Source organism: Gopherus evgoodei, chromosome 1 (genome assembly GCF_007399415.2).
Source record: "Gopherus evgoodei ecotype Sinaloan lineage chromosome 1, rGopEvg1_v1.p, whole genome shotgun sequence".
Classification (NCBI taxonomy): domain Eukaryota; kingdom Metazoa; phylum Chordata; order Testudines; family Testudinidae; genus Gopherus; species Gopherus evgoodei.
The window spans coordinates 105,636,911-105,664,910 of record NC_044322.1 but is presented as its reverse complement, the minus strand read 5'-3'; the positions used below and the strand labels follow the sequence as shown (position 1 = coordinate 105,664,910).

General features: G+C 40.6%; 2 protein-coding genes across 9 annotated transcripts; one reads left to right on the top strand and one right to left on the bottom strand.

The window, feature by feature from the left end:
- Nucleotides 1–2: 2 nt before the first annotated feature.
- Nucleotides 3–18,021, bottom strand: ABHD13 (abhydrolase domain containing 13). Its single transcript, XM_030568414.1, has 2 exons — nt 17,843–18,021; nt 3–5,388 (listed from the first exon to the last, which is right to left on the bottom strand). Exon 2 carries the CDS (start codon nt 5,351–5,353, stop codon nt 4,340–4,342), a length of 1,014 nt encoding a protein of 337 aa, XP_030424274.1. The 5' UTR covers nt 5,354–5,388; nt 17,843–18,021; the 3' UTR covers nt 3–4,339.
- A 58-nt stretch (nt 18,022–18,079) lies between these two features.
- Nucleotides 18,080–26,478, top strand: LIG4 (DNA ligase 4). 8 transcript variants are annotated; one of them, XM_030568373.1, is made up of 3 exons: nt 18,080–18,352; nt 19,244–19,289; nt 22,536–26,478. In XM_030568373.1, exon 3 carries the CDS (start codon nt 22,553–22,555, stop codon nt 25,292–25,294), a length of 2,742 nt encoding a protein of 913 aa, XP_030424233.1. In that variant the 5' UTR covers nt 18,080–18,352; nt 19,244–19,289; nt 22,536–22,552; the 3' UTR covers nt 25,295–26,478. The 8 variants fall into 8 exon arrangements, with proteins under 8 accessions (XP_030424233.1, XP_030424224.1, XP_030424263.1 ...); XM_030568364.1 differs by having other exon boundaries at nt 19,244–19,339; XM_030568345.1 differs by having other exon boundaries at nt 18,081–18,352; nt 19,244–19,370.
- The last annotated feature ends 1,522 nt before the right edge of the window (nt 26,479–28,000 follow it).

Genomic DNA, 28,000 nt, shown 5'->3' with positions numbered 1-28,000 from the left:
AATGGCACTTTTAATGTATCAATTTATTGCACATCAGTACATAAAAATAGAATGTGTTTTGTAAAATCAATTTTATTGTAAAAGCCAGACTAGAATGAAAGTGTTTGTAAAAACTGCAATGGTTAGCACATATACTGACACATTTATGCTTAGTGGACAAAATATAGAATTAGAAGTACTACTTCATAAGATACTTAAACTGAATACTAAAAAATTAAAGAAAATTCATTCCTTGAACATTCAGTAACTGACTTTAAATTCAGAATATCAGCTTTATTTAGCTATTGAATATGCTTTAGCTATATAGGCTTTTCTCTTCTGCATTATTCTACTGTAAACTATACAGACAGGACAGCATTATAAGTTGTTCTAAACGGGACACACCAATAGTAGTTTGATCCCGTCCTGTGCAGGAGGCATTAGTTTTATTTTTGGCAAAGTGTCTCTTGCAAATTGGCACATCATTTTAAAAATGCACTTGAAGAAAGTGATTTATGAAATATAACTGGAGGTATATCTGCATCACTTTGCTAACTGAAAGTGTCAAATCTTGTAAACTTGTCAAATCTTAGGATTTTAGGGTCAGAGAACTATTCACTTGTACATTTGTCCAAGGTGACACTACTAATTAGCCAGGAGAGAGAGTAAGAATGAGTCTGAGAATGCATCTACCCTTACAAATGGGAGATTGTCCACAAATATCAAGCCTGCCAAATATGTCTGTGCTGTATTCTTTTACCTGAGAATGGACATGAGGGCACCTATATTAGTCATTCCCCCCCACCCCCCGCATTGAAAGCACAGCTTATATCTTTGCATTTCACAGTTTCAGAACTAGATATTGGGAATGTAAACATGAGCCAATAGGAAGCATTAAGTGTTTCCACTAATTACATTGAGAAAGAAAGTACTCTTGCCTGGGGGGATTTATCACAAAGACTCTAGTGGCACAGCAACTCTATTTTGACTCCCAATTCTTTTGAAGTCTATTATATATATACTACTCAAGCATATACTACTATATCTTTAAACCTAAGAGTGACCCCTCTGTAAACCCTGGATCCAGACTACTTAGTCCCTTCTCCCCAAACAACTCTATGATTGGTAATCATACAAAATAAGAATATATACTGTTCACAGTTAAACACTTCCTCTTACTGTTATTTTTTGCAAGAGGGAATATTCTACATGGAGGAACACTGGCAAAGGTGCAATTGACTTAATTACCCTTCCATTTATTTTTCAGTTAAACACGAATGATAACAGGAGGAATACTTTAGCCAAACGGCAAAGATTCTTCTCAATACCCAACCATAACAGCTGCTTCTCAAACTGAAAACTCAACAGCAAAACATTGGTTTGTCACTGTACAATTTGGAGCCAGAATGAGTGCACTGCTGTAGACAAAAGTCTTGACTTGTCAGATGTTCCACTTTTGTTATCAATAAATAATCACATTGACAGCAGTGTAGCATTTACAGAAAACAGAACTTCACAAAATTGGTTTAAGTATTCCCTCCTCACCTGCCCCAGATGGATTTCAAAGTGAAAAGGTAAACTCTTGTTAAAGAGTCAGTTTCTCATTCACACTGCTTAACACGACCCTATCCCTATATGGCACAGGAAAGGAGTCTGAACATGTATATAGAGTTGAAGGAGTAAAATGGGGAGGGTCACTATTCAGTTTAATAAATCCTATGGATATAGACACCTCATACCTGGGATAAATATTCATCACAGTGTGCAGGTTTTCAGATATATGACTTGAAAACCCACAGTCACTATGGTGAAAACATATGGTTTGGTGATCAAGAGTGCACTGCTAAACAGTTCTAGTTTGTCACCATTTCCTGCCCCTTCCCTCCCCACACCAGTTGCTTTTGCAACTATGGGCCCAATTCAACATTCCCTACTCAGATAATACAAGTGCATAGAGCCCTTTATGGAGTTATGAATTTACACTAAAAATACACATTTAATTTATGTTCAGCTTTTGCTCTGGAAATCCATATTTTATATTGGGCATAATTTAATAATTGCCAGTCATGACAACTTTTGAAGCAGCTATTTACAGAGGTGAATTTACAACCTTCAACAAATAATCTGCATGAGTAGCTGCTACTATTAAAAACTTTTTCTTTCAGAACAGCAATATTTGTCCCACTTAGGATAAATAAATATCTGAGTATTTTCTGTAGGAATTTAGTCAGTTCCAAATCTCTGATGCAGCTGAAATAGTACAACACAAGAACAAAATTTGTGAAAAATATACACGGTCTGATAGGAATATACCAAGTAAACGAACATTATGATCAATTAAATCCTTTTAGGTGTTAAGAAGGTTGCCACTTCTACATCACAAAGAAATATACCACACAACACTGAAATAATTAGAGGAGACAAGGAGAGTTTATAACACGAGGCAGTTCTAAGGTGACTCCAGTCATTTTAAAGGAATTCTGTCTGCAGTATTAAAAAAATACTTGTCACTGAGATGGCAGCAATATAGGATATGTCTTTATTAAGAAAAAAGAGTAACCACTGTTAAAAACTTTTTTCTGTAGTTGAGAAATTTCACCCCTCATGTCCATATTTAATTTGTTGATAACTACATATCCATGTGTAATACCTGTACTTCCATATAATAAAGTAGTCATTAAGGCACTAGTTCAGGAATGCAGCTTTGTTCACTGAAGCTAATGGACCTTGAGCACATGCTTAAGTGCCACTCCTAAACAGAAATGGATTCAAGCATGTGCTGAAGTGCTTTCCTGAATTAGGGCTTAAGAGAATTCAGTCTGAAACAACAACAGTACAGATTTTTGAATGGAAAACCGTTTTTCACTGATAGCTTTTTTAACCAGACTAAGTATACTCCTTGAATAGGCAAACTGCATATCATCTGCAGCAAATGAGTAAATAAACCTAGACAAGGTATTTTATATATTTGTACATGTTAACTGAGCTGATGCCAGACAGCTTTGGTATAGCTGTTCAAGCAAGGATCCTCATTCTAGAAGGAGGGTCACAATCAGGTTCTTATCTTATTATTCAACACTGCTGACACTAATGTGGTCACCATTAACTCAATGTGACTGGAAGAAATTCACATTTTTGTTGATGGTACTTACAATCTGTCTGCACACTATACAATAAAATTTAAATAAAAAATCTACAAACAAAAGGCTAAAAGAGTTAAAATAAAATGATCTATATTCACTAGAATTTAACAAATCCTAAATCTGTTGAGTCTAAATGTTTATGTGGCTTTCTTATCCCTATCATAGAAACTGCTGCACAAATCAAACTCTAATGTTTTAACAGACTAGTTGTTTTAGAAGTGTATGTAGAGGGAGTACAGACATGTTTAAGTTCATCACATTTAAAATCAAATGTAAGTTTACATGTAGCACCCCACCTGCCACCTCTTCAACAAACAGAGTTGCTCTTTCTGCTATCCTGCCCCACAGACATGGGACACCCTACCTAAACTGATGATTCTATTGCGATGCCAACAAGAAATAACAACTAATAATGGCTAAGTTGAAGAGCTGTAGACAAACAATAATAGTTTTGAAAGAGTTATACTTGGATGGTACATTTTTTCCCCCCTCTTCATCGGTTAATTCTCTTCTCAGATAGCAGGCTGTACAAGGAAAAAAAAACATCTCTTGGCCTTTATGCATGGACGCTCAAATTTGTGAGCACTAATACACTGTGAATAATGAAATTAATATAGAAAATTGGCTTTTCCTCTTAACCTTGAATTTGTAATATAATATATATAAACCATAAAAATAATCAGGCTCGTACACCCATAGGTATATACTGCCATTAATGCTATTTACATTACTAAGTATATCTTGCATAACACAGAAATTCAAGGAATAAAACAAACACTCATGCATGGTATACTTAAACTAAATCCTAAAAGAGAAATATTGTTATGGAACATATTTTCCTAATCGTGATTGGCCAAATAGCTGATACATACAGCAGAGAATACTGAAGAGCCTTCTGTCATCTTAAAACTAATGTAAATTGTAATAATGTAATCACAAGAAGTTTTTAATAGCCTTCATTGTATATATCGAACAAGTGGAAGAATAAACAAATCCAAGAAGTGTATGGGAAAGACCTGTAGAACTGTTCACTCATTTACAATATTGCAAATGTAAAAACTATCTGGATCATCATAATAAAGAATTAGACCTTTCCAAGTTTAATTTCACTCTTTAGGCAAGTACAGACATAATATACATTTAAAAATTGACATTCTTTTACAATTTTTCACAAATCAAGGTACAGTGCAGTTTTATCAGAAAAAAGGGAATATCAGTTATATTATTGTTACATTAGATGATGTTTTTGCCATTTCTTCAGGGGAGTGACTCTTTATTACTTCTTTGATGAACTGTTCAAGTGCAGTGAAATAACCTTGACACTGCCAAGTGTCATTATGAGTTCCATCTGGAAATATTGCCAATCTCTTTGTCCGAGACGGGGATAATTCATAAAGCTGCTTCATCATAACTGGTGGAATTAACTGGTCAGATAACCCAGAGATGAAGAGAGAAGGCATTCTGCACTGAGAGATTTTTCTGTAGGACAGGTATTGATTTTTGTAGCACCACAAAGGAAGATATCTCATTGGGAAGAAAGAAAACAAAGTGCTGGCCATATGTGGAATGCTAAGAAATGTGTTCTCCACCATTATGGCAGAAATCCTATGGGAATTTTCAGAAGCTAAATGAACCGCCACTGCTCCCCCCAAGGAACGGCCAAAGAGAAAGATTTTTGTTTTATCAAGGTCAGACCTAGTCATCACGTAGTCTAGCACAGCCTCAGAATCTAAGTATAAACCTTCTTCACTTGCTTCTCCTTCACTTTTTCCATAACCTCTATAATCAATCAGAAACAAGTTTACTTTCAGGTTTACCAGCATCAGCAAAGCATTTGGTAACCTGTGACCAATGTTGCCTGCATTCCCATGAAAATAAATGATAGTAGGAGAATACGCTGCATTGTCCCCAGTGTATCTCAACAGAATAAGATTGAGAAGAACTCCATCTTTGGTTTTGATGAAGATGTTTTCATGTGGTATACCAGTAGGCATAGGAACATAAAGGCGTGAAGAAGAGGGCTGTTCTGGGAAGTAAAGCAATACATCTTGGAATTTATATAGTATACCTGCTATCGATACAAATATTAACATAAGTAAAGTAATGCCGCCATACAAATGAAAAGTTACTATCAAAGGTAAAAGAGAAATACGGCAGAGACCCCAAGACCACGATGCCAAAGCCAGTAGCCACCTTTCAACAAAGGTCCAAAGCATCCATGACTTTTCCATTGCAGTAGTGAGTGATCTTTTAGTCCATATGTATCCTGCAAAAAACCCAAATATACATACATAAATATCTAACATGGAAAACAGTCAAGCAAGCATTCATATTCCTGAAGATTAGTAGTAAACCATTGCATAAACAAAAGGTAATAACAAACTACTGTTTATTTCATCTTTTACATAACTGGATCACTTTAATCACTTTCCAAACTTCAACTGTAACAATCAGCAGCATCTGACGAAGTGGGTATTTACCCACGAAAGCTCATGCTCCAAAACGTCTGTTAGTCTATAAGCTGCCACAGGATTCTCTGCTGCTTTTAATAATCAGCAGGGCTCCTAGAAATTCATGTGTCATGGAAAACCACGGAATTCGTGTTTTTATACAGAATCTTTAGTTTTGTGGGGAAAAAAAACAAACAAAAAAAACATTAGCTAAAGTGGAACCCTGTTTATCTGAACCAAACCAGGGCTGTGAGCCCAGGCAGCAGAGCTCAGGCTTCAGCTGACAGTGAGAGCTCCGCTTGCCTGGGGCTGAAGCTCTTTGCCCATTTGCCAGATCATCCACATTTTTTATCATCTCATCTGGCCCCAGTCCCAGTTAGATCAGATAAATAGAGTTCCAATATATATAAATAAAAAGACTGTGTTCAACAGATCCCCCGCCACCCCCCTCTATATATATAGTGGCTAGGAAAACTGAAGTTCAGCATTTCATTTTAATTGCGGAAAAATGTGGATTTTTGTGGGGTTTTTTAAGTCAAAGAATTTTGGTTTTATCATCATGGAAAATTAGGATCTCTGATAATCAGTGAGAAGAGTAAAATAAGCTTTTTAACTCCTAGGAGAATTCTCTTTTGTTTTTATTTGAATACTACTTAGTACTAATAATCCCCTCAAATACAGTGGCTGATAGCAACTTTATTCCCATCCAAATTGCAAAACAAAGCATGGGCACAGATGGTGATTTGATCATTTTGTAAAATTGCTTCCTAGGCATTAGCTCTAGGATACAGAAACAAAAATTATATCACTCTTACTTCCATACCCGTGGCAAATGTCTTCAGTCTTTGACAACTTATACAGAAATAGTTTCACAGACCAACTTCCCCAATCCCTTGCAAATGCCTTGCTGCAACTATAGCCCTTAGTTACCTAAAAAAGTATTATAGCTGGATTAAGATGAACAGATGAAATGGTGAAATTGTGATGGATGCCTACTACTTGTTTTCCCCCCCACACATCACACACACACACACACACACATTTTGTGCCTATGCTGCTTAATGCCACAGTTATTCAGATTTGGTTTTAAGATTTCTGCTACCAGCTTTCTAGCCATACTTCCTCCTGATTCATTTATTACAGGCCACCAAGTGGGAAAGGTATTTAGCAGTAGTTGTATCATCATCCAGGCTACTGAGAGGTCAGTTGTTTACACCTCCTTGTGATCAGCAGAAACAATACTGGTTCAGGAGAAGGTCAGGATGCCAAAGCAAGTTCGTGCCCCAATGAGAAAAGTACACCCAGAGATCAAAATGAGAGACGCAGTGGTCAGTCCATGACGTGGGAGTAAACTCTCTCTCCAACTACTGATCCCAATATATAAACCAGATCCAGAACATAGCCCACTATATGCATCGAGACAGATGCCAACTAGAAGAGTTATAGTAATAATGAGAAGTGGAATTAACCCCTAAAGAGTTCTTATCTAATTACTAAAGACGTCTAAGAAAGTCAGTCTGAGTGACTGTCGGCTCCAGATGGGATCCTGTTATGCTGTAAAGATGATCATACATCAACAATAAAACATGCTAGCTCCAACCTGAGGTTCATGCACTAAACAATCTTGGCTTTTGGACAGGATATCGTCCTTAGATATCACTGCATTCACTGAATTTCTCTCTCTAGACCACTCTAGTTTTATTCTTTTTTCCATGTGTGTTTATTCTTATTTCTAGCCTGAGTTCATCTGAAAATTTGAAAATGGAATTCACACTGGGCAGCCACTGAATCACAATACAAGAAAACAGAACTACAAGAGTAGGTACAGAAAAATGTTAAGCATGCTGACTGAAAGACCTGACTGAAAATACCCATGGTTTGGTCTTCAAGTGCCAAGGGATAATGAAAAAGCAGGTGACTATGGCATGGCAGAAAAGCTGTGCTTTTATTCGGTGAGGAAGAAGACATAAAAGATTGCCCTTGAAATAAGAAGGAAAGGGACACCAAAGACCTTTTTGATATAAGCCATTCACTGGTGAGGGAAATACCTGTGATCCAGTGCATGAGGCTACCATTATTACTAACACGATCAGAAAAAAAACACAAAGAGAAACTGTCACAGCAGAGAGCAAATATCAAGAACCTCTGGAAATCATAAGAACGCTTGAATAAACAACATCAGATGCCATACTTCACTACCTGAAAAACAAGTAGTACTTTTGTTTAATCTGATAATAAGCCGGGGGGGGGGGGGGGGCAGAGGGAAACAGTGCAACCATAAATCCATCTCTTTTCACAATCAGCTACTTGATAGGATATTATATCCATCTGTGTCCCTGAGTATCTGGTCATCAACATTGTGGTCAGTTGGCTGCACAGTATTCTTCCCCAGAGTTATCTGAAACTTAACTGGTTCCATCACTTGTCCTATTATTGGTGCTCAGCATTACAGCCAGTCAGAATCATAGAAGATCAGGGTTAGAAGGGACCTCAGGAGGTCATCTAGTCCAACCCCCTGCTCAAAGCAGGACCAACAACTAAATCATCCCAGCCAGAGCTTTGTCAAGCTGGGCCTTAGAAGCCTTTAAGGATGGAGATTCCACCACCTCCCTAGGTAACCCATTTCAGTGCCTCACCACCCTTCTAATGAAATCGTTTTTCTTAATATCCAACCTAGACCTTTCCCACTGCAACTTGAGACCATTACCCCTTATTCTGTCATCGAGTACCACTGAGAACAGCCTAGCTCCATCCTCTTTGAAACTCCCCTTCAGGTAGTTGAAAGGAGCTATCAAATCCCCCCTCATTCTTCTCTTCTGCAGACTAAATAATCCGAGTTCCCTCAGCCTCTCCTCATAAGTCATGTGCTCCAGCCCCCTAATCATTTTCATTACCCTCTGCTGGACTCTTTCCAATTTTTCCACATCCTTGTAGTGTGGGGCCCAAAACTGGACACCGTACTCCAGATGAGGCTTCACCAATGCTGAATACAGGGGAACGATTACGTCCCTCGATCTGCTGGCAATGTCCCATCTTATACAGCCCAAAATGCCGTTAGCCTTCTTGGCAACAAAGGCACACTGTTGACTCGTACCCAGCTTCTTGTCCACTATAACCCCTAGGTCCTTTTCTGCAGAACTACTGCCTAGCCACTTGATCCCTAGTCTGTAGCAGTACATGGGATTCTTCCGTTTTAAGTTCAGGACTCCGCACTTGCCCTTGTTGAACCTCATCAAATTTCTTTTGGCCCAATCCTCCAATTTGTCTAGGTCACTTTGGACCCTATCCCTACCCTCTAGCATATATACCTCTCCCCACAGCTTAGTGTCATCCGTGAAACTGCTGTGGGTGCAATACAGCCCATCATCCAGATCATTAACGAAGATGTTGAACAAAACAGACCCCAGGACCGACCCCTGGGGCACTCCGCTTGATACCGGCAGTCAACTGGACATCGAGCCGTTGATTACTACCCAATGATCCCGATGATTTAGCCAGCCTTCTATCCACTTTATAATCCATTCTTCCAATCCATACTTCTTTAATTTGCTGGCAAGAATACTGTGGGAGACCATATCAAAAGCTTTGCTAAAATCAAAGTATATCATGTCCACTGCTTTCCCTATATCCACAGTGCCAGTTATCTCAAAAGCCTGAAGGAGATTGGACAGAAGTGAAGTTGCAGACCCTCCAAAATATTAGCACCACAAGAGTAGAGGTGGAAGAGATGTCATTAAATTGGTACCCAAATAATCCAAATAAAAGAGTCCCATAGGATTTTTAATTTTCCTTCTCTCCCCCAAAACCATTTGAAAGAGTGTACACATGTGGGGTAATGAAGGTTCTTTTTCTGAGCAAAATTGAAATTAAACCCCTGTAAGAGACCGTGTAAGCTAATATGAACATAAAATCATTTTAAAGAAAGCTATAAATAACATTTTCTTCAGAGAGCAGTACTGCCATCAAGCTGTAAAATGCCTTACTACAATACACACACACACACAATCTAATCTGATCTGCACAATGGAAGAAGAAACAAGCAAAGACGGATTTCAGAGAAAGAGAAACCTACAAATCAGGAGCATCATTTGCTATGGTGCAAAGCGGGCAGTTGTCCCCCACTGACTTTGGGCACAGTTAAGCAATAATTGCCTAGCTTTTTTCATTTGTGATGCTATTTGGAACACAAAATGTTCTATTTGCTGACACAACTTTTCCTACCCTCTGAAGTGGTGCCTCTGCTACAAATCATGGTGCTCTTAGAATAAAATGGCAAATGCATCTCTGGGAAAGCTACACATTTTGAAATCCATGTTAATTTTGTTTTTGTAAGATAACGGTCACGCTGTCAACACTTAGAAAGGTATCATTTGAAAGCAAGGAATTTCACACAGAACCATGAGATATAAAACCTTAGTCACAATATATTTATATTGTATTGTTGATATTTGAAGAATAAAAGTACACATTTATCTTTGGTACATATAAATACTCAAAACTGGAAAACTAAACTGTGATTTAAAAATCACAGCAACAAAAATCTCCACCCTGGAAATCAAATTCAGCTAGAAATAGAAAATAAATTTTGCATTGTTAAACAACTGCTAGCTGGGAGTAGAGCAAAACCTTATGGACATCCAACATTGAGTTCTCCAGATGTTTAAAACCAACTTCAATATGAGAAACACTTATATCAAAAGTTTCTCTCATTGAAATACAACATAGCTCAGAATACAACTAGAGCTGCTAGTTATATAAAAAGCCAAGAAGGCTTAGAGCTTCTCTACCTTTGACAATTTAGCTTTTAAAGAGTGATTTTAAAATCAGTTAAAAAGTTTCTTGTTCAAAGAAATTTAAACAAACATTCAAACAGTATTATATAAAAGAAGCCAAATAAATCCCACTTTTCTTCTGCTAATAGACCGTCTGACGCCAAGGAGGCTACCCTTCTGAAAAGCAGAAGAGTTTGGCCCCAAATTTCAAATTTTTGGAGGGTAAAAGCAACTCTACATTTTAAGATTTTTTTTTAAATGTAGTGCGTTAGTGCTGGCCTTCTTTAATTGCTAGTGTATTAGAAAAGAGTTGGACTAAACTGCTATGTCCATGGGCCTGATCTGCCAAGATGCTGAGTGGCCTCAAGTTTAATGTTGCTTTTCCTGTTGCCATATGAGAGAGCCTAATGAAATTCATGCTGGACAACTGCAAATCTCATTTTGCAGGATTGAGACCATTTTTCTCTCTCTTTTCAGATTTATATTTTAATGATTTTTCAAATAGTACTATATTAACATTAAGATGAAGTACATCAAGTGTTAAAAAAATCCCCCAAACATAATTAACATTCTGAGACTGGTTTTTAAATCAGTTTACAATAAAATGTCTTAAGACCCAAGATAATTCAATGTTGAACAAGAGCACACTTGCTGCAGTTTTCCTGAGAGTTTTTAAAGTAACTGAATGCCACCAGAGCCGGCTCTAGCATTTTTGCCGCCCCAAACAGCAAAAAAAAGAGCCGCGTTCGAGATTGGCAGCAACTCTACCACAGCTTCTTCTACTGCAGGAATTTGGCGGCAGGTCCTTCACTCCGAGAAGAAGTGACGGCCCCACCGTTCAATTGCCGCCGAACGGCCACACGTGCCACCCCTCTCTTCACTGGCCACCCCAGGCACCTGCTTGCTACACTGCTGCCTGGAGCCGGCCCTGAATGCCACATATGAATTCTTCCTCAGGCCTGTGACTTTTCTACATCCAAGCCTTTACATTCTCTCTGCCAAATATCACAATTTTGCCTGGCCTACATTCAGAGCATGGGAAGGCTGGGTGGAGTGCATCTTTTAAATACATTATGAGCTGTTAAGTAATTATAGAAAGTGCACTAGTATTACAGCTAAACCTCATTAATTCAGTGTGAATCCTTGAAAGATTCAAAGACTAGCTATTAAATTACACTCCAAAAAGCTCATTAATTCCACCCCACAGCAAAAACATGTCCTAAAAACCCTCTACTATTCTTACATTTATTTACATTTTGAGAGAGAGGGAAGACTATCACACCTTAACTCCAGTGACAGGTAGAATAAAAACACCATGCAATAATTATCTTGTTAACTTTACATTACATATAACCCTTGAAGATATAAAGCCCAATTCAGATTTCAAGTCTCAATTTCTGTTCCATCATACTCAGGGATCCTACAAAAATACTTTAAAACAGGCTTGGGTGATAGTGGAGAGGACAAAGCAAGGTTTATAAAAACAAAATAAACCTTGAAAATTATGCTTTATACCATCTCATTTTCTGAAGATAATTATTTTTATTATGAGGCTATCTGCATGGGGAAATTTACCAATAAAATTCTAACTGCTAGTCTTTGCAAGTAAAAGCAAAATATACCGTTCCTAAGAGTAATCCAACTCCTTGTACAGCTGTTCATTTTTTTCAGTCAATATGTCAAAAGCCTCCCTCACTGTATTTATATCATGGATACTCATAGGGGAATTCTGCGCCACAGCGCTTGCTCATAATTCATGTGCCACACACAATTTTTATCCCCCTGTAGAAAATTTCTGCTGAAAAGCTGCTGCAGTTATGCCTTTTACCCATCAGGGGGCACTGTAGCACTAAACACAGCAGCCACTCCAGGGCCCTAGCCAGCTGTGATAGGAAGGAAAAGAGGCTGCCTTCCTGGCAACACAGCGCCCTGCCAGTGGGGCCAAGTCAGAAGACCGGGTATATAGGGTTGGAGGGGACAAACAGACAGCGTGAGGCACATTGGGATCTGGGGGGAGGGGTCACAGCCTGGGCTTAATAAGGGTTAGTGGAGAAGGACAGACTGGGGAAGGGACTGAATGGGAATGGAAGTGCAGGGCTAGATGGGGGTGTCTGAGGGCACAGGGGCAAGGGGTGGCTGAATGGGGGCACAGGAACATATGAGTGTGATAGGTTACCCCTTGGGGTGCCACCTGGAACTGGGGTACCATTAAGCCCCCCTCACCCACCAACCTTGACTCACTTTACGCTGTACTGGTGTGGTACAGCGTAAGCTCATGAAAGTCACCCTCTCCCTCAATGTGGAGAAGAGATATTCAACAGCTTTCTGCCATGAGTTATGACTCCCACACACTGGCTTTTAGACAAAGCAAAAACAAGTTTATTAACCATAAAAGATAGATTTTAAGTGATTACAAGGGATAGCAAACAGATCAAAGCAGATTATCCAGCAAATAAACAAAACATGCAAACTAAAGAGATTGAATATGAACAGCAGATCCTCATCCTAAGCGATGATGCCAGCAGGCTGCAGATTCTTAAAGGGCAAGCTGCACTAATTTACAGTTTAAAATCCCCAGGTGTTCCATTCACAGGCTAAAAATCCCTTTAGCTGGGATCCAACACTTCCCCCCAGTTCAGTGTCTCTGTTCTGTCGTGTTTCCAAGAGTCTTTTTGGGTGGGGAGTCAGAGAAGAACCATGATGATGTCACTTCTCTGCCTTAAATAGCTTTTGCATATGGTGGGAACCCTTTGTCTCAAAGCTTGGTTCCCACGCCAGCCAGTGGAAAAACACTGGTATCCCAAGATGGAATCCAGCACCAGGTGACCTGATCACATGTCCCCGTAGGGTCACAGCAGCCATAACTTGGATGCTGTTTGTAGGGTCGTCAGGTGGGAGATAAGTTTATTTTAATGCCTATTGTTTTCTCCTAATGGTATATTAATCTGAATTGGCCCTTCCCAGCCAGCCATCTAGACTGACAGTGTTTTGTCTAGTGGGCATTCCCCAAATGTAAACACGTTTGTAATACAGATATATAGTCAATATTAGTAAAATCGGATACAAAAATGATACATGCATACAAATAGGATAATCATAACCTCTCTCACAAGTCCTATCTTGAATAAAATAGATCAGAACTAGGCCATAATCATATCATAATATCATCTTTATGAAGAATATGGGGTGCAGTGTCACAATGGGGACAGGGAAGGGGGTATAGAGATACATGGGCAAAGGACATAAATTCACACCATGTAGAGGTTATGCATAGGAGTTTATTACACACAGCGCTGGTGAAGTGTTACGTTGCTTATTAGGCTCAGAGACACTGTTAATTGATTACAATAGAATATATGGATTTTTCATGAGCAGGGAAAAGTGACAGGGAAGGTAGTTTCACATCCTGGGATAGGTTTAGCCGCAAGACAAGACAGCACATTAGCCAATGGTTAACAGATTACATAATGTCTTCGCCCATGGTCTTAAGTTAGCAAGTTAACATTTAATTAATACTTCAATAAAATGTTATTAGTATAAAATATATATGTTAAATTTAGATTTGGGGTTTATAGGAATGGGGCAACTCCTTTGATTGTTCAACAGATACATTTCTAGGAGTTAAAGAAAAGAAACAGAGAAAGTATACGGCAATAAAGATTGTCTCCTTTATGTCTTAAGGCAGGCATTGGTCCCTGGGAAAGGGAGGTGGGAGGGTGCCATATTTTATACTGACGTGCCAACTTTTTATAAACTCAAAGTTGGATCTGTGGAAAGAATGTCTCCCTACAGAAGAAACTAACACAACAGGAACAGGGATTCTTTGTTTAATTTGCAAGTTTGAATAAGACAATTATTTAGTTCTTAGCTTCAACATCTGGCAATTTGCTGACTAGTCTTATTTTAGCAAAACAAGATTATTTGTTTACCCTATTTTTTTCTTAGCTGATTATTTGCTAGGCCTTTGTTTTTTTGACCATACTCTGGACTTTGGGTTTGGAATAGAGCCAGCACAATTCATATACCTGGTTGTTATATAAAATGCACATGGATTTTAACCCTTCAATGGGGATTGGGAGGGAGCTGGCTGAGGGGGTGCACGGACACATGGGGGTGATTGAGTACAGAGCCACATGTGGGTGGGAGAGTGGGTGTCTGAGCAGGGGTTGAGGGACACAGGGGAGATGGGGTGCAAGAACACATGGGAACAGGGGCAGATGTGCCTGACTGAATGGGAAAGGCTAGGGGTACACCAGGATCTGCATGGGGGAGGCTCCCTAACAATCCCTCTCTGCCCTCCAAGAAATCTGTTCCATATTTCTCCCCGCCATATCCAACAACCCTCCAGGTTCACTCCCAGGCTCCTTCCCTCTCCCTCAGCCTCTCCATTATCCTTGACTTCCCCAACAGTGACTTTGCACTGTTTCTCAGGGGGCACAAGATACAGTTCTGTAGTGCAGTTTAAATGAATTATTCGAAGTTCTATACTTATATGCTGAGTAAGTAATCTGTCAAAAAAACATTTCCTCAATATTTTATCTTCTGTATTGTTACAGACATAAGTGCTGACAGGTATTTTGAAATAAATGACCAAGAATAATTGAAACTGGTGATTATACTGTATTATTTTGATAATTAAAATATGCAGAATTTTAAAATATTGTATGCAGAATTTTTAATTTTTTGGCACAAGATTCCCCTAGGATTAATCATGGAGCCAAACAGTTATTTCCTTCAGTGTCTTCCAGACTAACAACATTCCCTTTCAAATACTAAATTTCAGCTAACCAATATTTCTTCTTTTCCCCAAATATGACAGTCAATATTATCTTTAAGTACAAGACATCCATTTATAGTGTTTTCTATCTGTAAATGTGAGTGCCCTATGAAAGAAGATAAAGTATTTTCCTCATTTTACAGATGTGAAAGCTAGGAAGCAGAGGAATAAGGTGACTTGTCCAAGGGTGACTGCATGGGTTACTGGAAGAGCTAAGATGACAACTCCTGACTCGTGGGCCAGTGGATAAGAAACTGAATTTATATTGTCTACACGTGCCTCCTTCCCACTCCTGGATAAAATACTAGCCCTTTATAACCATATTAAAAGTGGTTGCTTGTCATGGCCAAAAAAATCCAAACAATTTTATTTAAAGAGGGAAGTCATGGCCCACAATGTTTCAAGTAATAGTGCATTGTTTCTCTTGGAAAACTATGACGAGAGTCAAATGTCTTAGTTTATCAAAAAATTCTTAAAACAATTTAATATTTGAAATATTTACACTACACACACATTCTATTACATTGGCCAAAATAGAGCCTGGGGTAAGAAGAACAATGAAACAAGTATCTAAAATTCACTTTTTTGTTATAGAAATCTCAGTTCTGACTGACATGCAGACCTCAAAATCAGTAATCCTTAATGAGCATTCAAAACAAAATCTTTGTGAATATGTTAGTAGTTTCTTGAAACTAACTGTTCTTGACTAGCAGTAAGTAACAATATCTAAGAGTTTAGTAATGTAAATAGAAAATATGTATGAGATATTGGGTACCTGCAAGATAATCACAAAGGCAACTTAACTGGCTGGTTGGACATACTCCTGGCAAAGAGGAGTACCAAGAGGGCATAGTGTCAGTTCTATGCTACCTCCATCCTAATGCCAGCCTGTTGGTGTCACTAGGCATAAATCTAGGCCTCAGTGAACCAAAGCTTCTCCATGTTGAACTCTACTTGATCTAGAAAGCTAGCAGCTGTGAAATTAAATGTGTAACAGTAAGTTATCAGTTGCAGCACAGCTAAAACCAGTCTAAAGCAGTGGTGATAAGGCCTGTGCACCTTTAGCAGAAGGACAAGATAACTCGCAGAAGGAAAACTTACTAACGAGCTGCCGCAGCCAAGATTACTTAATGCACCTGCGCTTACGTAACTGCTACAGGGGGAGGAAGGGGGAGAAGAAAGAGAAAAAAAAAAGGGAAAAGCCGCTTGTGTAGGGGTACATGATTTGAGGCGTTCATCTCCTTGCACTGCTTTGAAATCTCAAATAAACTTTGCTTGCTTCTCCACCCTGGTGTGTGTTCATTGGCGCTATGCACTCTGGGCAACGAACCACTGTTGCTTGCCTCGGGCACCCTCTGTGCCTGCAACAAGCCTAGGGGGTGAGTCTGGCTGAAAGAGAACTTGAGCCCTTTTTGCTATTATAGACCCATGGGGGCTATTACAGCCTGCACAATTTAGAGCAGTCTGAGACCACTCTCCATTGCTTCTCAGACCTGGACTAGTACCTGACAGTCACATACCTCACTCATAGCCACCTTTGCAGTGACATATCCCACAAGCTGCACTGGACACTGAAACCAAGATCTGGCTAGCCAGATATCAGGATTCTAAACTTAAACATTTATTTTTGAGATCAATGAGTTTTGCGAGCTTTGTAATTTTGAGTTATTAAAAAAGGATGATTTCTCTCTCAGATTATTTGGGAAGATTTTAAGAGGCACGCAGTAAATGTTGGTGGTCCTAAAAATTAGATCTACTTACTTTACTCCTGCAAGTTAGTTTCTTAACACTCTTGCTCTACCCATCAACCTCAATTCTTGCATGCCAGAACGTTCTCAAAACTTATAAAATACTATTTGGTTTCACTTAAGAGGAGAAAATCCCAAGACATCTGAAACTTTTAACAAAGTACATACCATAAAAGGTATATAGTCTCTAGTAAGTAGTGTAATGGATAGTTTATTAAAATTAAGCTGTACAATAAATGTGAGGATCTCGTGGAAGTCAGCTACCTTAATGCATAAGTGAAAAGAAATAACAAGGAATATTTAAGCACAAATGACTGTCCAACTGTTTAGAGAAATAGGTTATTGACTAAACTGAGCTACACATCTGACCTTTGATTACTTAATTTATCAAGCTTAGATTATTCATTTATTATTATTCGATCGATTTAATACATCCGGAAAAAGCATCTTGTGTCCCGCTGCTTTTCCTCCTCTTTCCTGCTGTGCTCTCCTCACACACACGCTTTGTCTACACGCTTCCTCCCCGTCACTCGTGTTCACTGCGGGTTTCCGCTCCAGTCCGCGCACAGAGCGTGGAGTTATCGGGCGACTCCGCATCATTCTGGCCCAGCAAAAAAAATCCCGACTGAGCCTCACGTGGGCGGGAGCAGAACAGGCACCGACCAGCCCTGCGGCCGAGACACGGGGGCGGCGAAGCCTCAGCTACCGACCCAGCGTGGCTCTGCGGAGCCCGGGCACGGGGCAGGGTCCGCCGGGGAGAGTCTCGCTGGGCTCCGATCTGCGGGTCTCGGCAGGAGCCCGCCAAGCACCAGGCACGGAACAGCCGCGGGGGGACCGGGGCCTCCCTCCTCCAGTGACAGGCGCGGGGAGGGGCCAGGGCAGCCCCGCGGTGGCTCCCAGCAGCAGGAAGACGCCCCCGCGCCCCCCGCAGCTCCACGCCGCCCTCGCGCCTCCCCGCGTGTCTCTCACTCACTCAGACGCGCCGCGCTGCCGGGACCGCTCGCAGGCTGAAATCGGGCTCGGCGGGGCCCCCGCGCCTCATTCTCCTCCGCAGCCGGAGCACGCCCCCCCCGCCGCGCTCGCTCGGGCCCAAGCCGGGACTTCCAACTTCAACCACCGCCGCTTCCGGGAACGAAACCACCGCCGCAGCCACTTCCGCTTCCGGGGTCAAAGGCATCATTGTGGCGCTTCCTCCGACCTGATACTAGAACAACGAATTATTGCGTAGGACGGGGGGAGGGAGGTGGAACGGGACCAGCAGCCCTTTCTTCCTGGGATGAACCAACCCACGGGGTGTAAGAGCTAGTCCCGGCCAGGACTGAACCACTGCGCGCGGGGAGGGGCGCGACGGGAAACTCCCCCTCCCCCCACATCTCCCCCGAATGGGCGGGTCCGAGGAATGAGCTTCCGGGGCGGTGCGTGCCGCCCGGTGATCTGTCGTGACGTGTGGTGGGGCAGGAGTTGGTCTCGTTGCCGGTGGTGGGTGAGTTGGGCTGAAGGCGGGGCGGCGGGTCAGGGGGTGCTGGGACCGTTGTGACGCAGCCGCGTTACCCGTAGCGGCCGCTGGGTGTGTAGGTTGCAGCGCCCCCCACACACACATCCCGTGTCGCGCCGCCCTCCCATCCCCCGCCATGGCAGGGATTCCCCGCGGCCCCCCTCAGTCCGAGTCCTCTACCGAGAAACCCACAGCTGGGCGGGGGGGTGTCCCCATGACCCCGCCACCCCCGTGCGAGTTCCGCCGTCACGCCCCTCCCCCCGGGCAGGGGCTCTGTGTGCACCCGCCTCTCCCTTTCCCCCACTCTTGTCCCCGTTGTATTATTATCTGTAAGTAATTCCGGGTGTCTGTGTTGGGAGCACGAGCAGAGCTGGGCGGGGCGATTGTTATGTTGGGAAGTGTTCATGATGCCATCATCTGGTGGTTTGCTGGACAGACAACTTTTGAAGGTGATTGAAGCCCTGGCTGTGCTAAAAACAAGAGAGCGGTGGGTGCTGTGTGTCCCTGATTTCTCCCCAAATCAAGAGGCGTCTGGTCACTTGTGCCTACAACATTCTCAGATGTTTTGAAATTGATCGGATGCAGCATTACCTCACCCACTCAGCTTGATGGCATTTCTGCCTGTCTGTGTGTAATATCTTTATGGTTCCAACTGCTGTTGGTCAGAGAGAGGGCTGTTTACTTAGAGCTCTTCTTGAAGTCTGTGTAAGCTCAAAAGCTTGTCTCTCACCAACAGAAGCTGGTCCATTAAATGATGATCTCTCACCCACTTTATCTTTCTAATATTTTGGTACCAATACAGCTGTAACAACGCTGTATAGGTCAAGCGGCATGTAAGACCTTGCAAGCTTGGCTAATTATTATTAATTTGTGTTGCAGTGGATTGGGTCCCAAAGTGCCAAGTGCTGGACACACAACGCAGAAGGTCGTTCTTACCCTGAGAATCTTTGGACATGTCCACACAACAGATTAAGCGTGGGTCTGAGCCTGGGTTCAAGAAAAACCTGTATGTCCACACTGCAGTTGTGCTAAACTAGAACTCAGGCCCAGGACACTGCAGGATAGGAGGGTCTGAGCCCATGTTAAGCCGGGACGTAGGGTCCCTATTGGTTTCCTATGTACGTGTGGCCCTGGCTTGGCTCACATCTCGGGAGTCCTCCAGATGTATCTCGTGGTTCCTGGCAGCAGAGTGGCAGTGCTATGCAGCAGGGCAGAATCACCATTAATGCCTGGCTAAGTCCACTGTCCCTTCCTGCTCTTCCCTCCATCTCCTGTTCGCTGCTATGTGGAACTTGCCCAGAGCAGGGAGCAAAGTTTCAAAGTGGGAGTCAGCTTCCAGGATGCTGGGGCTCATCCCTCCTTGGTCCAGGCTGACCCAGGAGCTCTACAGCTTTCCTTCCCTTGCAGGGCAGTGGTTAGTCCCTGGTCTATTCTCTGGCCCTTGCTCCAGTGTTTCCCCAGCCTTCCCTGGGGCTGCGGGGGTGGTGTGTGCGCCCAGGTTGTGTGCACTTTCAGGACTGTGAGTGGGTGCCAGCCCCCAAATTTGCCTGCAGTGGTGCGTGCGGCTCCAGCTCCTCTCTGAAGCATGGAACTTGCCTCAATCAAGGAGCAAAATTTGACAAAGGAGAGGTAGCTCTTAGCTGCTGGAATGTTGGGGGTCATCCTATTCTGAGCTGCACTGAGCCAGGAGATTTACCACTCCCTGTCCCTGCAGGGCAGCACTTGATCCCTGTTCTTCCGCTTTTTGGCCCTTGCGCCCAGGCTTCCCTTGCCTTCCCTGGGGCTATGTGTGCAGTAGGGTGACCGAATGTCCCAATTTTATAGGGACAGCCCCAATTTTTGGGTCTTTTTCTTATATAGGCTCCTATTATCCTACCCCCTCACACACACACACTCTCTGTCCCGGTTTTTCACACTTTCTGTCTAATCACCCTAGTGTGCAGGGACACTTGGGCTGTATGCACTGTCAGTGCATACAGCCTGGGTGGTGAGTGGGAAACAGCCCCAAAACTTCCCTGCAACCTCCTAGGGAACAGAGGGGGCAGGCATAAGGGATCCCCACAGAGTGCTGGAGAACACTGCACCCCAAGCCCTGGGGATGCACTTAACTGTTCTGCAGTCAGCAGCAGCCAGGCTCGGTGGGAAGAGGGGTGTCATTTTCCTCTGATACTTTCATTTTATGTCAGACTTCAAAACAAACAGGAATGAATGAACAAATAAACACATCTTCATTGAACATCCAGTTTTAAAAATTAAGAATTGCAAAGTTTAAGTTTAATAGTTGAAAGGCCTGGAGACTGATGTTGTAATTATACTCAGAACAGGTGCTTGTGGGGATTTTCATGCCACTATGACTCAGCCTAGAGCTATAGAGCCCAATTCTCAGATTAGATGATAGTTCAGTATAAAGCCTTCTCAAACTGGTCGATCTACTGACACAGCCACCAAAGGAGCTAATTATGTGGTTTGTGTACTCATGCTCCTTGTGGCCATGAGTCCCATCAATAGCACCACCACACTTAAGAAACAGAATGGGCAGTAGAGGTTTCCCATAAGGCACATGTTCCTAGGGCTAGAGTGTCAATACTGGGGAGTAAGGGTCTGGACACTATGACTTGGGACTGCGCACTGCAGTGTGGATGCCAGAGCCCTAGGTTGGAGCATGAGTCAGAAAATTCTTAACCTGCAGTTAAAATGCAATGTAGATGCTCAAGCCCCAGGTTCCATGACATGGGTCAGCTAACTCAAGTCCCATTAGCACTACGCTTACATTTCTGTGTAGATGTAGCCACAGTGTAAAACCAGAGATAATAAGCATATACATGCAACAGTCTGGGATGTGTGTATATGTGTGTAGTTGTAATAATACATGATTGTAGTGCTCGAACTCCCTAACCACTTGTCCACTAGAAGAAGTAAAGAGTAAAATTTGAATCCTACTGTTTTTTGTGCTGGAGTCAAAATTACACTCCCCAAATAAAGAGCATCTTTAACCGCCATTAGTGTCCCCAAAAATAACAGAACCCAGCACATTTTGACACTGGAAAAATACAGAGCAGGGAGTGGACATGCAGATTTCTGTGTCTCCTTCTCCAAAGTTGGGTTTTAGGTGATGGAATTAGGGGGCTTGAGAGCCAAATTTGGCAGGATGTATCATTTTCTGTTGGGCTGTGGCTTTTAGTCATGCCTCAACATGCTCAGTAGTAACTACCTAAGAACCATCTAATCATGTACTACTAACCTGCACTATATTTAAATCTGTCACAGAGATGCAAGACTGTAATTCATTACTGTCCCTTGAACCATCTGATACCTCAATTAAAAATAAGAAATGATTAAATGTCCTAGACAGTCCTGTTATATGATGCAGTATTTCCTCTCAAGTATGGGAGTCTGGATAGAAGAGAGAGGATGGTTTGAGGCTAAGGCTGTGTGGCAGGAGATGTTGGATCAATTTGAAGGTCTGCCACAGACTTTTATGTGTCCTTGGGTTAATGGGACTTATGTTCCTAAGTGCCTCAGGATATGTCTACGCTACAAGTGCAATGACACCACAACTGTAAATGCTGCAGTTATGCCGCTGTAGTGTTGACACTCACTTTAGTGACAGAAAAGGTTTTTCTATTGCTGTAGGAAATTCTTCCCCTCAAGAGGTGGTAGGTTATCCTATGTTGAACAAATTATGAAATTTTTCATAGCCCTGAGCAACGTAGCTATGTTGACCTATGTTTTAGGTTTAGACCAAGCCTTAGTAACTTTTGATAGTGGCCCTTATGCTCCTAAATCACTTAGGCACTTTCAAATATTTTACCTGTAATCTCATGGTGTCTCCGTTCCCCATCAGTAAAAATTGGATAATATTTCCTTTTTCCATTCTTTAACTGTCTTGTCAATGTAAAATGTATTCTTTTTAGGGATTTACTGCTGGTTTTTTTTGTTTTTGTTTTTTTTTCCAGAGCCTAGCACAGGAGGGCCCTGATTTCAGTCGCGGTTGTGTGGTGGTATAGTAATATAGGTGTTGATAATAATGGTGCTTAAACTAAGTGTAGCAATATCTACTGATTGTTCTATGCAAAAGTAATTTTTAAAAACCTACCTAATTCTTTTGAGAAATAGGGCAATTTGGTGGTATGTTTTCTTTCACTTGAAATATTTTTGGTTTTTATTATAGTGAAAAAGTGAATCCTGATGTCTTCCTCACCTACTTCACCATCTTCCCCTAAACGAACTGTGGCCTCAGTAGTTCCTTTTGCAGATCTGTGTTCAGTTTTAGAAAGAATACAGAAATGTAAATCCCGGCCAGAGAAAATCAAGAATTTCAAGGAATTTTTAGATTCATGGAGGAAATTTCATGATGCTCTTCATAAAAAAGAGAAAAATGTCACAGACTCTTTTTATCCAGCAATGCGACTTATTGTTCCACAATTGGAAAGAGAGAGAATGGCTTATGGAATTAAAGAAACCATGCTTGCGAAGCTCTATATTGAACTGCTCAATTTACCCAAAGAAGGAAAAGATGCCCTAAAACTTTTAAATTATAGAACACCCACTGGCTCCCATGGAGATGCTGGAGACTTTGCAATGATTGCCTATTTTGTATTGAAACCAAGGTGCCCAAAACAAGGCAGACTGACCATACAACAGGTGAATGAGTTCCTGGATTCAGTTGCTAGTAATAATGCTGCCAAAAGGAAGGACCTAGTAAAGAAAAGTCTTCTTCAGTTAATAACTCAGAGCTCAGCACTTGAACAAAAGTGGCTGATCCGGATGATTATAAAGGATCTAAAACTTGGTGTTAGTCAGCAAACCATATTTTCCCTTTTCCATCCTGATGCTGCTGAGTTACACAATGTCACAACTGACCTGGAGAGAGTTTGCAGACAACTGCATGACCCTTCTGTATCACTCAGTGATGTTTCCATCATGTTGTTTTCTGCCTTTAAACCTATGCTTGCTGCTATTGCTAATGTCCAGCAAATTGAGAAACAAATGAACCACCGAAGTTTTTACATAGAAACTAAACTAGATGGTGAACGTATGCAGATGCACAAAGATGGAGATGTATACAAGTATTTCTCTCGCAATGGGTTTGAGTATACTCAGCAGTTTGGTGCTTCTCCCTTTGAAGGTTCATTAACTCCATTTATTCATAATGTGTTTAAAAATAGTATACAAAACTGCATTCTTGATGGTGAAATGATGGCCTACAATCCCAATACACAAACTTTTATGCAGAAGGGAAACAAATTTGACATAAAAAGAATGGTAGATGATTCTGATCTGCAGACATGCTTTTGTGTGTTTGATGTATTAATGGTTAATGATCAGAAGTTGGGTCATGAGATACTAAGCAAAAGAGATGAGATTCTAAATGAGCTGTTTACACCAATAACAGGCAGAATACACATAGTACATAAAACACAGGCTAGCACCAGGAAAGAAGTAGTTGATGCTCTAAATGAAGCAATAGATAACAGAGAAGAAGGAATCATGATAAAAGATCCCATGTCCATTTACAAGCCAGACAAACGTGGAGAAGGGTGGTTAAAAATCAAACCAGAGTATGTCAATGGGCTCATGGATGAACTAGACCTATTAATTATTGGCGGTTACTGGGGGAAAGGTTTGCGTGGTGGCATGATGTCTCATTTTTTGTGTGCTGTTGCTGAGAGTTCCCCTCCTGGTGAAAAACCATCTGTCTTTCATTCTATTTGTCGTGTTGGTTCTGGTTACACTATGAAGGAGCTATACGATCTTGGTTTGAAATTGGCCAAACACTGGAAGCCTTACCGTAAAAGAGATCCTCCTTGTAGTATTTTATGTGGAACTGAGAAGCCTGAAGTCTACATAGAGCCTTGTAACTCAGTCATAGTGCAGATTAAGGCAGCAGAGATTGTTACTAGTGATATGTACAAAACTGATTGCACTTTGCGATTCCCTCGAATTGAGAAAATAAGAGAAGACAAAGAGTGGCATGAATGTATGACTTTGGATTTCTTAGAACAGCTCAGAGGTAAAGCATCAGGGAAGTTAGCATCTAAGCACCTTGATATGGGTGATGATGAACCACAAGAAAAGAAACGGAAAACTGTACCAAAGATTAAGAAAATAATTGGAATCGTGGATCATTTTAAAGCCCCTGATCTTTCCAATGTAAATAAGATTTCTAATATGTTTGAAGATGTTGAGTTTTGTGTTATGACTGGAACAGAAAACCATTCAAAATCTGAACTGGAAAGTAAAGTAGCAGAAAGTGGTGGTAATGTGGTACAAAACCCTGGACCAGACACTTACTGTGTTATTGCAGGAATTGAGAATGTCAGAGTAAAAAATATTATATCTTCCAACAAGCATGATGTTGTGAGAGCAGAGTGGCTTTTACAGTGTTTTGAAACGAAAATGTTCGTGCCATGGCAGCCTGCCTTCATGATTCACATGTCTCCAGATACAAAACAACATTTTGCACGTGAGTACGATCGTTATGGTGACAGCTACACAGCAGATACAGATGTGACCCAACTAAAGGAAGTATTCTCAAGAATTAATAATAAAAATGATGAGAAGATGCCTCTGGACATGATTGCTAACTTAGAAGAACGTTATTTGTGGAATAGCTCTCCACTCTGCATGTTCAGGAAAAATACCATTTATCTGGACCTTTATGCTGTTGTTAATGACCCCAGTACCAAAACCCATGGAACAATGCTATCAATTAGAGCTTTGGAGCTCCGTTTTCATGGAGCAAAAATAGTCTCACAGCTAAAGGAGGGTGTGTCCCATGTAATTATGGGAGAAGATCATACCCATGTGAAAGAGATAAAAGCACTTAGGAGAACATTTGAGAAAAAATTTAAAATCCTATCTGAGCTGTGGGTAACAGATTCAGTAAAGGAGGGGAAGTTACAGAATGAAAATCCATACCTCATTTAAAGCAGGTTTTAACTAGAAGTAAAGGTATTGTAATTCACTTGGTGGACTCAAGATTTGGTGAGGTCTTCCTGCATGTTTCCAGGTGTATAACCAACCTATGGTTAAAGAGTAGCTCTAATTTTGATATATTGGAAAAGGAAAGGTAGCATCTCCTGTGCTTGGGAAGGAGGGAAAGACTTCAGGCTACATTATACTGTGGGAGGAAATGTCCAGTGCTAAAGAAATAATTACAAGCTTTGTGTTTTACAAAGATCTCCCATAGGAGATTGTTTTACTTAGCTATGAAGGTAATCTTATACCACTGACAAAACTTGCCTTTATTTAAATACTGGCTATTTTATACCATTTGATCTTTCTGAGGGTGTGAGCTTGAACTTTTAAATCAATAATATTTAAAGAGAATATGCTATTAAATAAAGAAATTACAAAATGCCTCTTAAACCAAAGCATTAACACAGCTAAATGTTTTTATACAGTTCTACATTAATCATTAAATAGTGATAGTACTATATAAATTTTAACATTCTGAAGTAGATATTTAACACGTTTGAAAACTTTCAGAATCTGTGCTGTGTGTAAATTTAGAGAAAGTGAGTTTCATGCATTTTAAGGATATTTTTTCAATTGTTTAAAACAGATCTGTAGAACTTTCCTTAAGTGTTAAACATAACATCAATCATAATTGTATAGTCATAACTACAGTTTTTTAGAAAAATATTGTATATACTCTAAAAGCTGTGAAATTTGCCATCCCTTCATTGTATCACAACTGTAATTGTTGTTGTACAATTACAAATAGGGGTTGCAAACTGGGTCCTTTAAGTAACACTTCATTTTCAATAAGACTCCTTGTATGAGTGCTACTGTGTGAGTAGACATAGGCTTGGATCCAAAGATTTAGTTGAAGGGTGAATAAAATATCAAAGTAACTTGTATATTGAAAATATGCGCATATTTAAAAACTTGGGTGCCATCCTGGCCCCATAGAAGTCTAAGGCAAATCGCCTATTGACCTCAATGAAGTTAGGATTTCTTCCCTGATTTCTGCTTACCTTTCTATAAGTGATGATATATGAGTTACTTTAAGGTATTCAGTAATGTATAGCATTTTATTTCCAAATACACTTTAGTTTTAATCAAGACTTTGTATTGAATGATTGAAATAAAGATCGATATTTTTTTTATTCCAGTCTGAAATGTTGTTGTTGTTATTGTAATGGGAAAATATTTCTCTAATGGAGGGAAAAAATATGTAAACCTTTAGTTGCTGATCCTGCCCTATTAACGTAAATAAGACTTTAGCCATTAACTTCGATGGAATCATGATCAGGTGCCACATAACAGTATTTGACCATATGGATTTTTCAAGAACAGTTACATAAATAATTTGGAACATTATATCAAAAACCAAAGAGGAAGAAATAAGTTTCTCATTTTTTTGCTTCCTTTTTATTAGTATAAACATGAAGGGCTAACTTTACAAATTATTCTTTAGTTAATTTAGTTTTTTAAATAAACATTATAAGAAAGTGTGTTTATAATGTAGTTTACCAGATGAATCATTAAATTGTAGAATACATGAATCCATAGTATTTTTAGTGCACAAAAACCAAAGACAATGGATTTATTAAAATGGAAAAATTATATACCAGCAGAAAATAGATACTCGTTCATAAGCCAAATACTTTTGGTAAAAAAGTGATGCATCAAAAAGCAGGGGTTGGCTTATAAACAGGTCCACACCAAAATTTGATGATTTTAAACTCTATGGAATCATTGAATATCTAATACATTGTCATTTTGTTTACTTGGAGCATCTGCAGGCATGGAGCCCCTCAGCTCCCTGTGGCCGTGGTTCGCCATTCCCAGCCCGGGGAATGGGCTGGGAATGGCGAACCACGGCCACAGAGAGCTGAGGGGCTCCATGCCTGCAGATGCTCCAAGTAAACAAAATGCCCCAGCTCCCCAGTGGCTTACCCTAACGGGCTGGGAGCCAAAGTTTTCCAACTCCTGAAACATAGGGTCACCTAATGAAAGGATCATACAGTTTTTTTGTTATTTTTACCTAGCCATTTTGGGGGGTTGGCTTATAAACGAACAGGCTAATGAAGGAGTTTATACAGTACATAACACTCCTAACACACAATCATCTTAAAAGGTCCCTTACAATGCAATACAATTTACTTTATTAGCTCATTATTAATGGTAATGTGTAATGGAAAGCATCATAGCAGATTTAATACGTGAGAATTTCCAACACCAAAATGTCTGTCCTCATTTTTTCTAAATCTGAATGTATTTAATTTTTTTTCTCTCCACCTTATCTATTATTAAGCTATTTTTAACTTGTCTTTCAAGAAAAATATTTTGCCTTAATCCCAAGTATGATATACTACAAACAAAAAAGGGAGGAGTGTGGTCTTGAAGGTCAAAAATAAAACTTGGAACAATCTGCTGGCACCTCTTCCATGAAGTTGCTACTGGAAACATCATAATGCATACAGATATTCCAGATTGAATCACTGTTTGTAGGTTTCTTGACCCTATTAAGGGTTTATCTCTGTATTTCATTGTACGAGTATGAAACAAATATAAAGTGCAATAAGATCAGTTTAATCCTAATTGTAGTTCACTTTCACCCAAGCTGCCTTCCACTTTCAAATTCTCAACCAGTTCCTCCCTATTTGTCAAAATCAAATCTTGAAC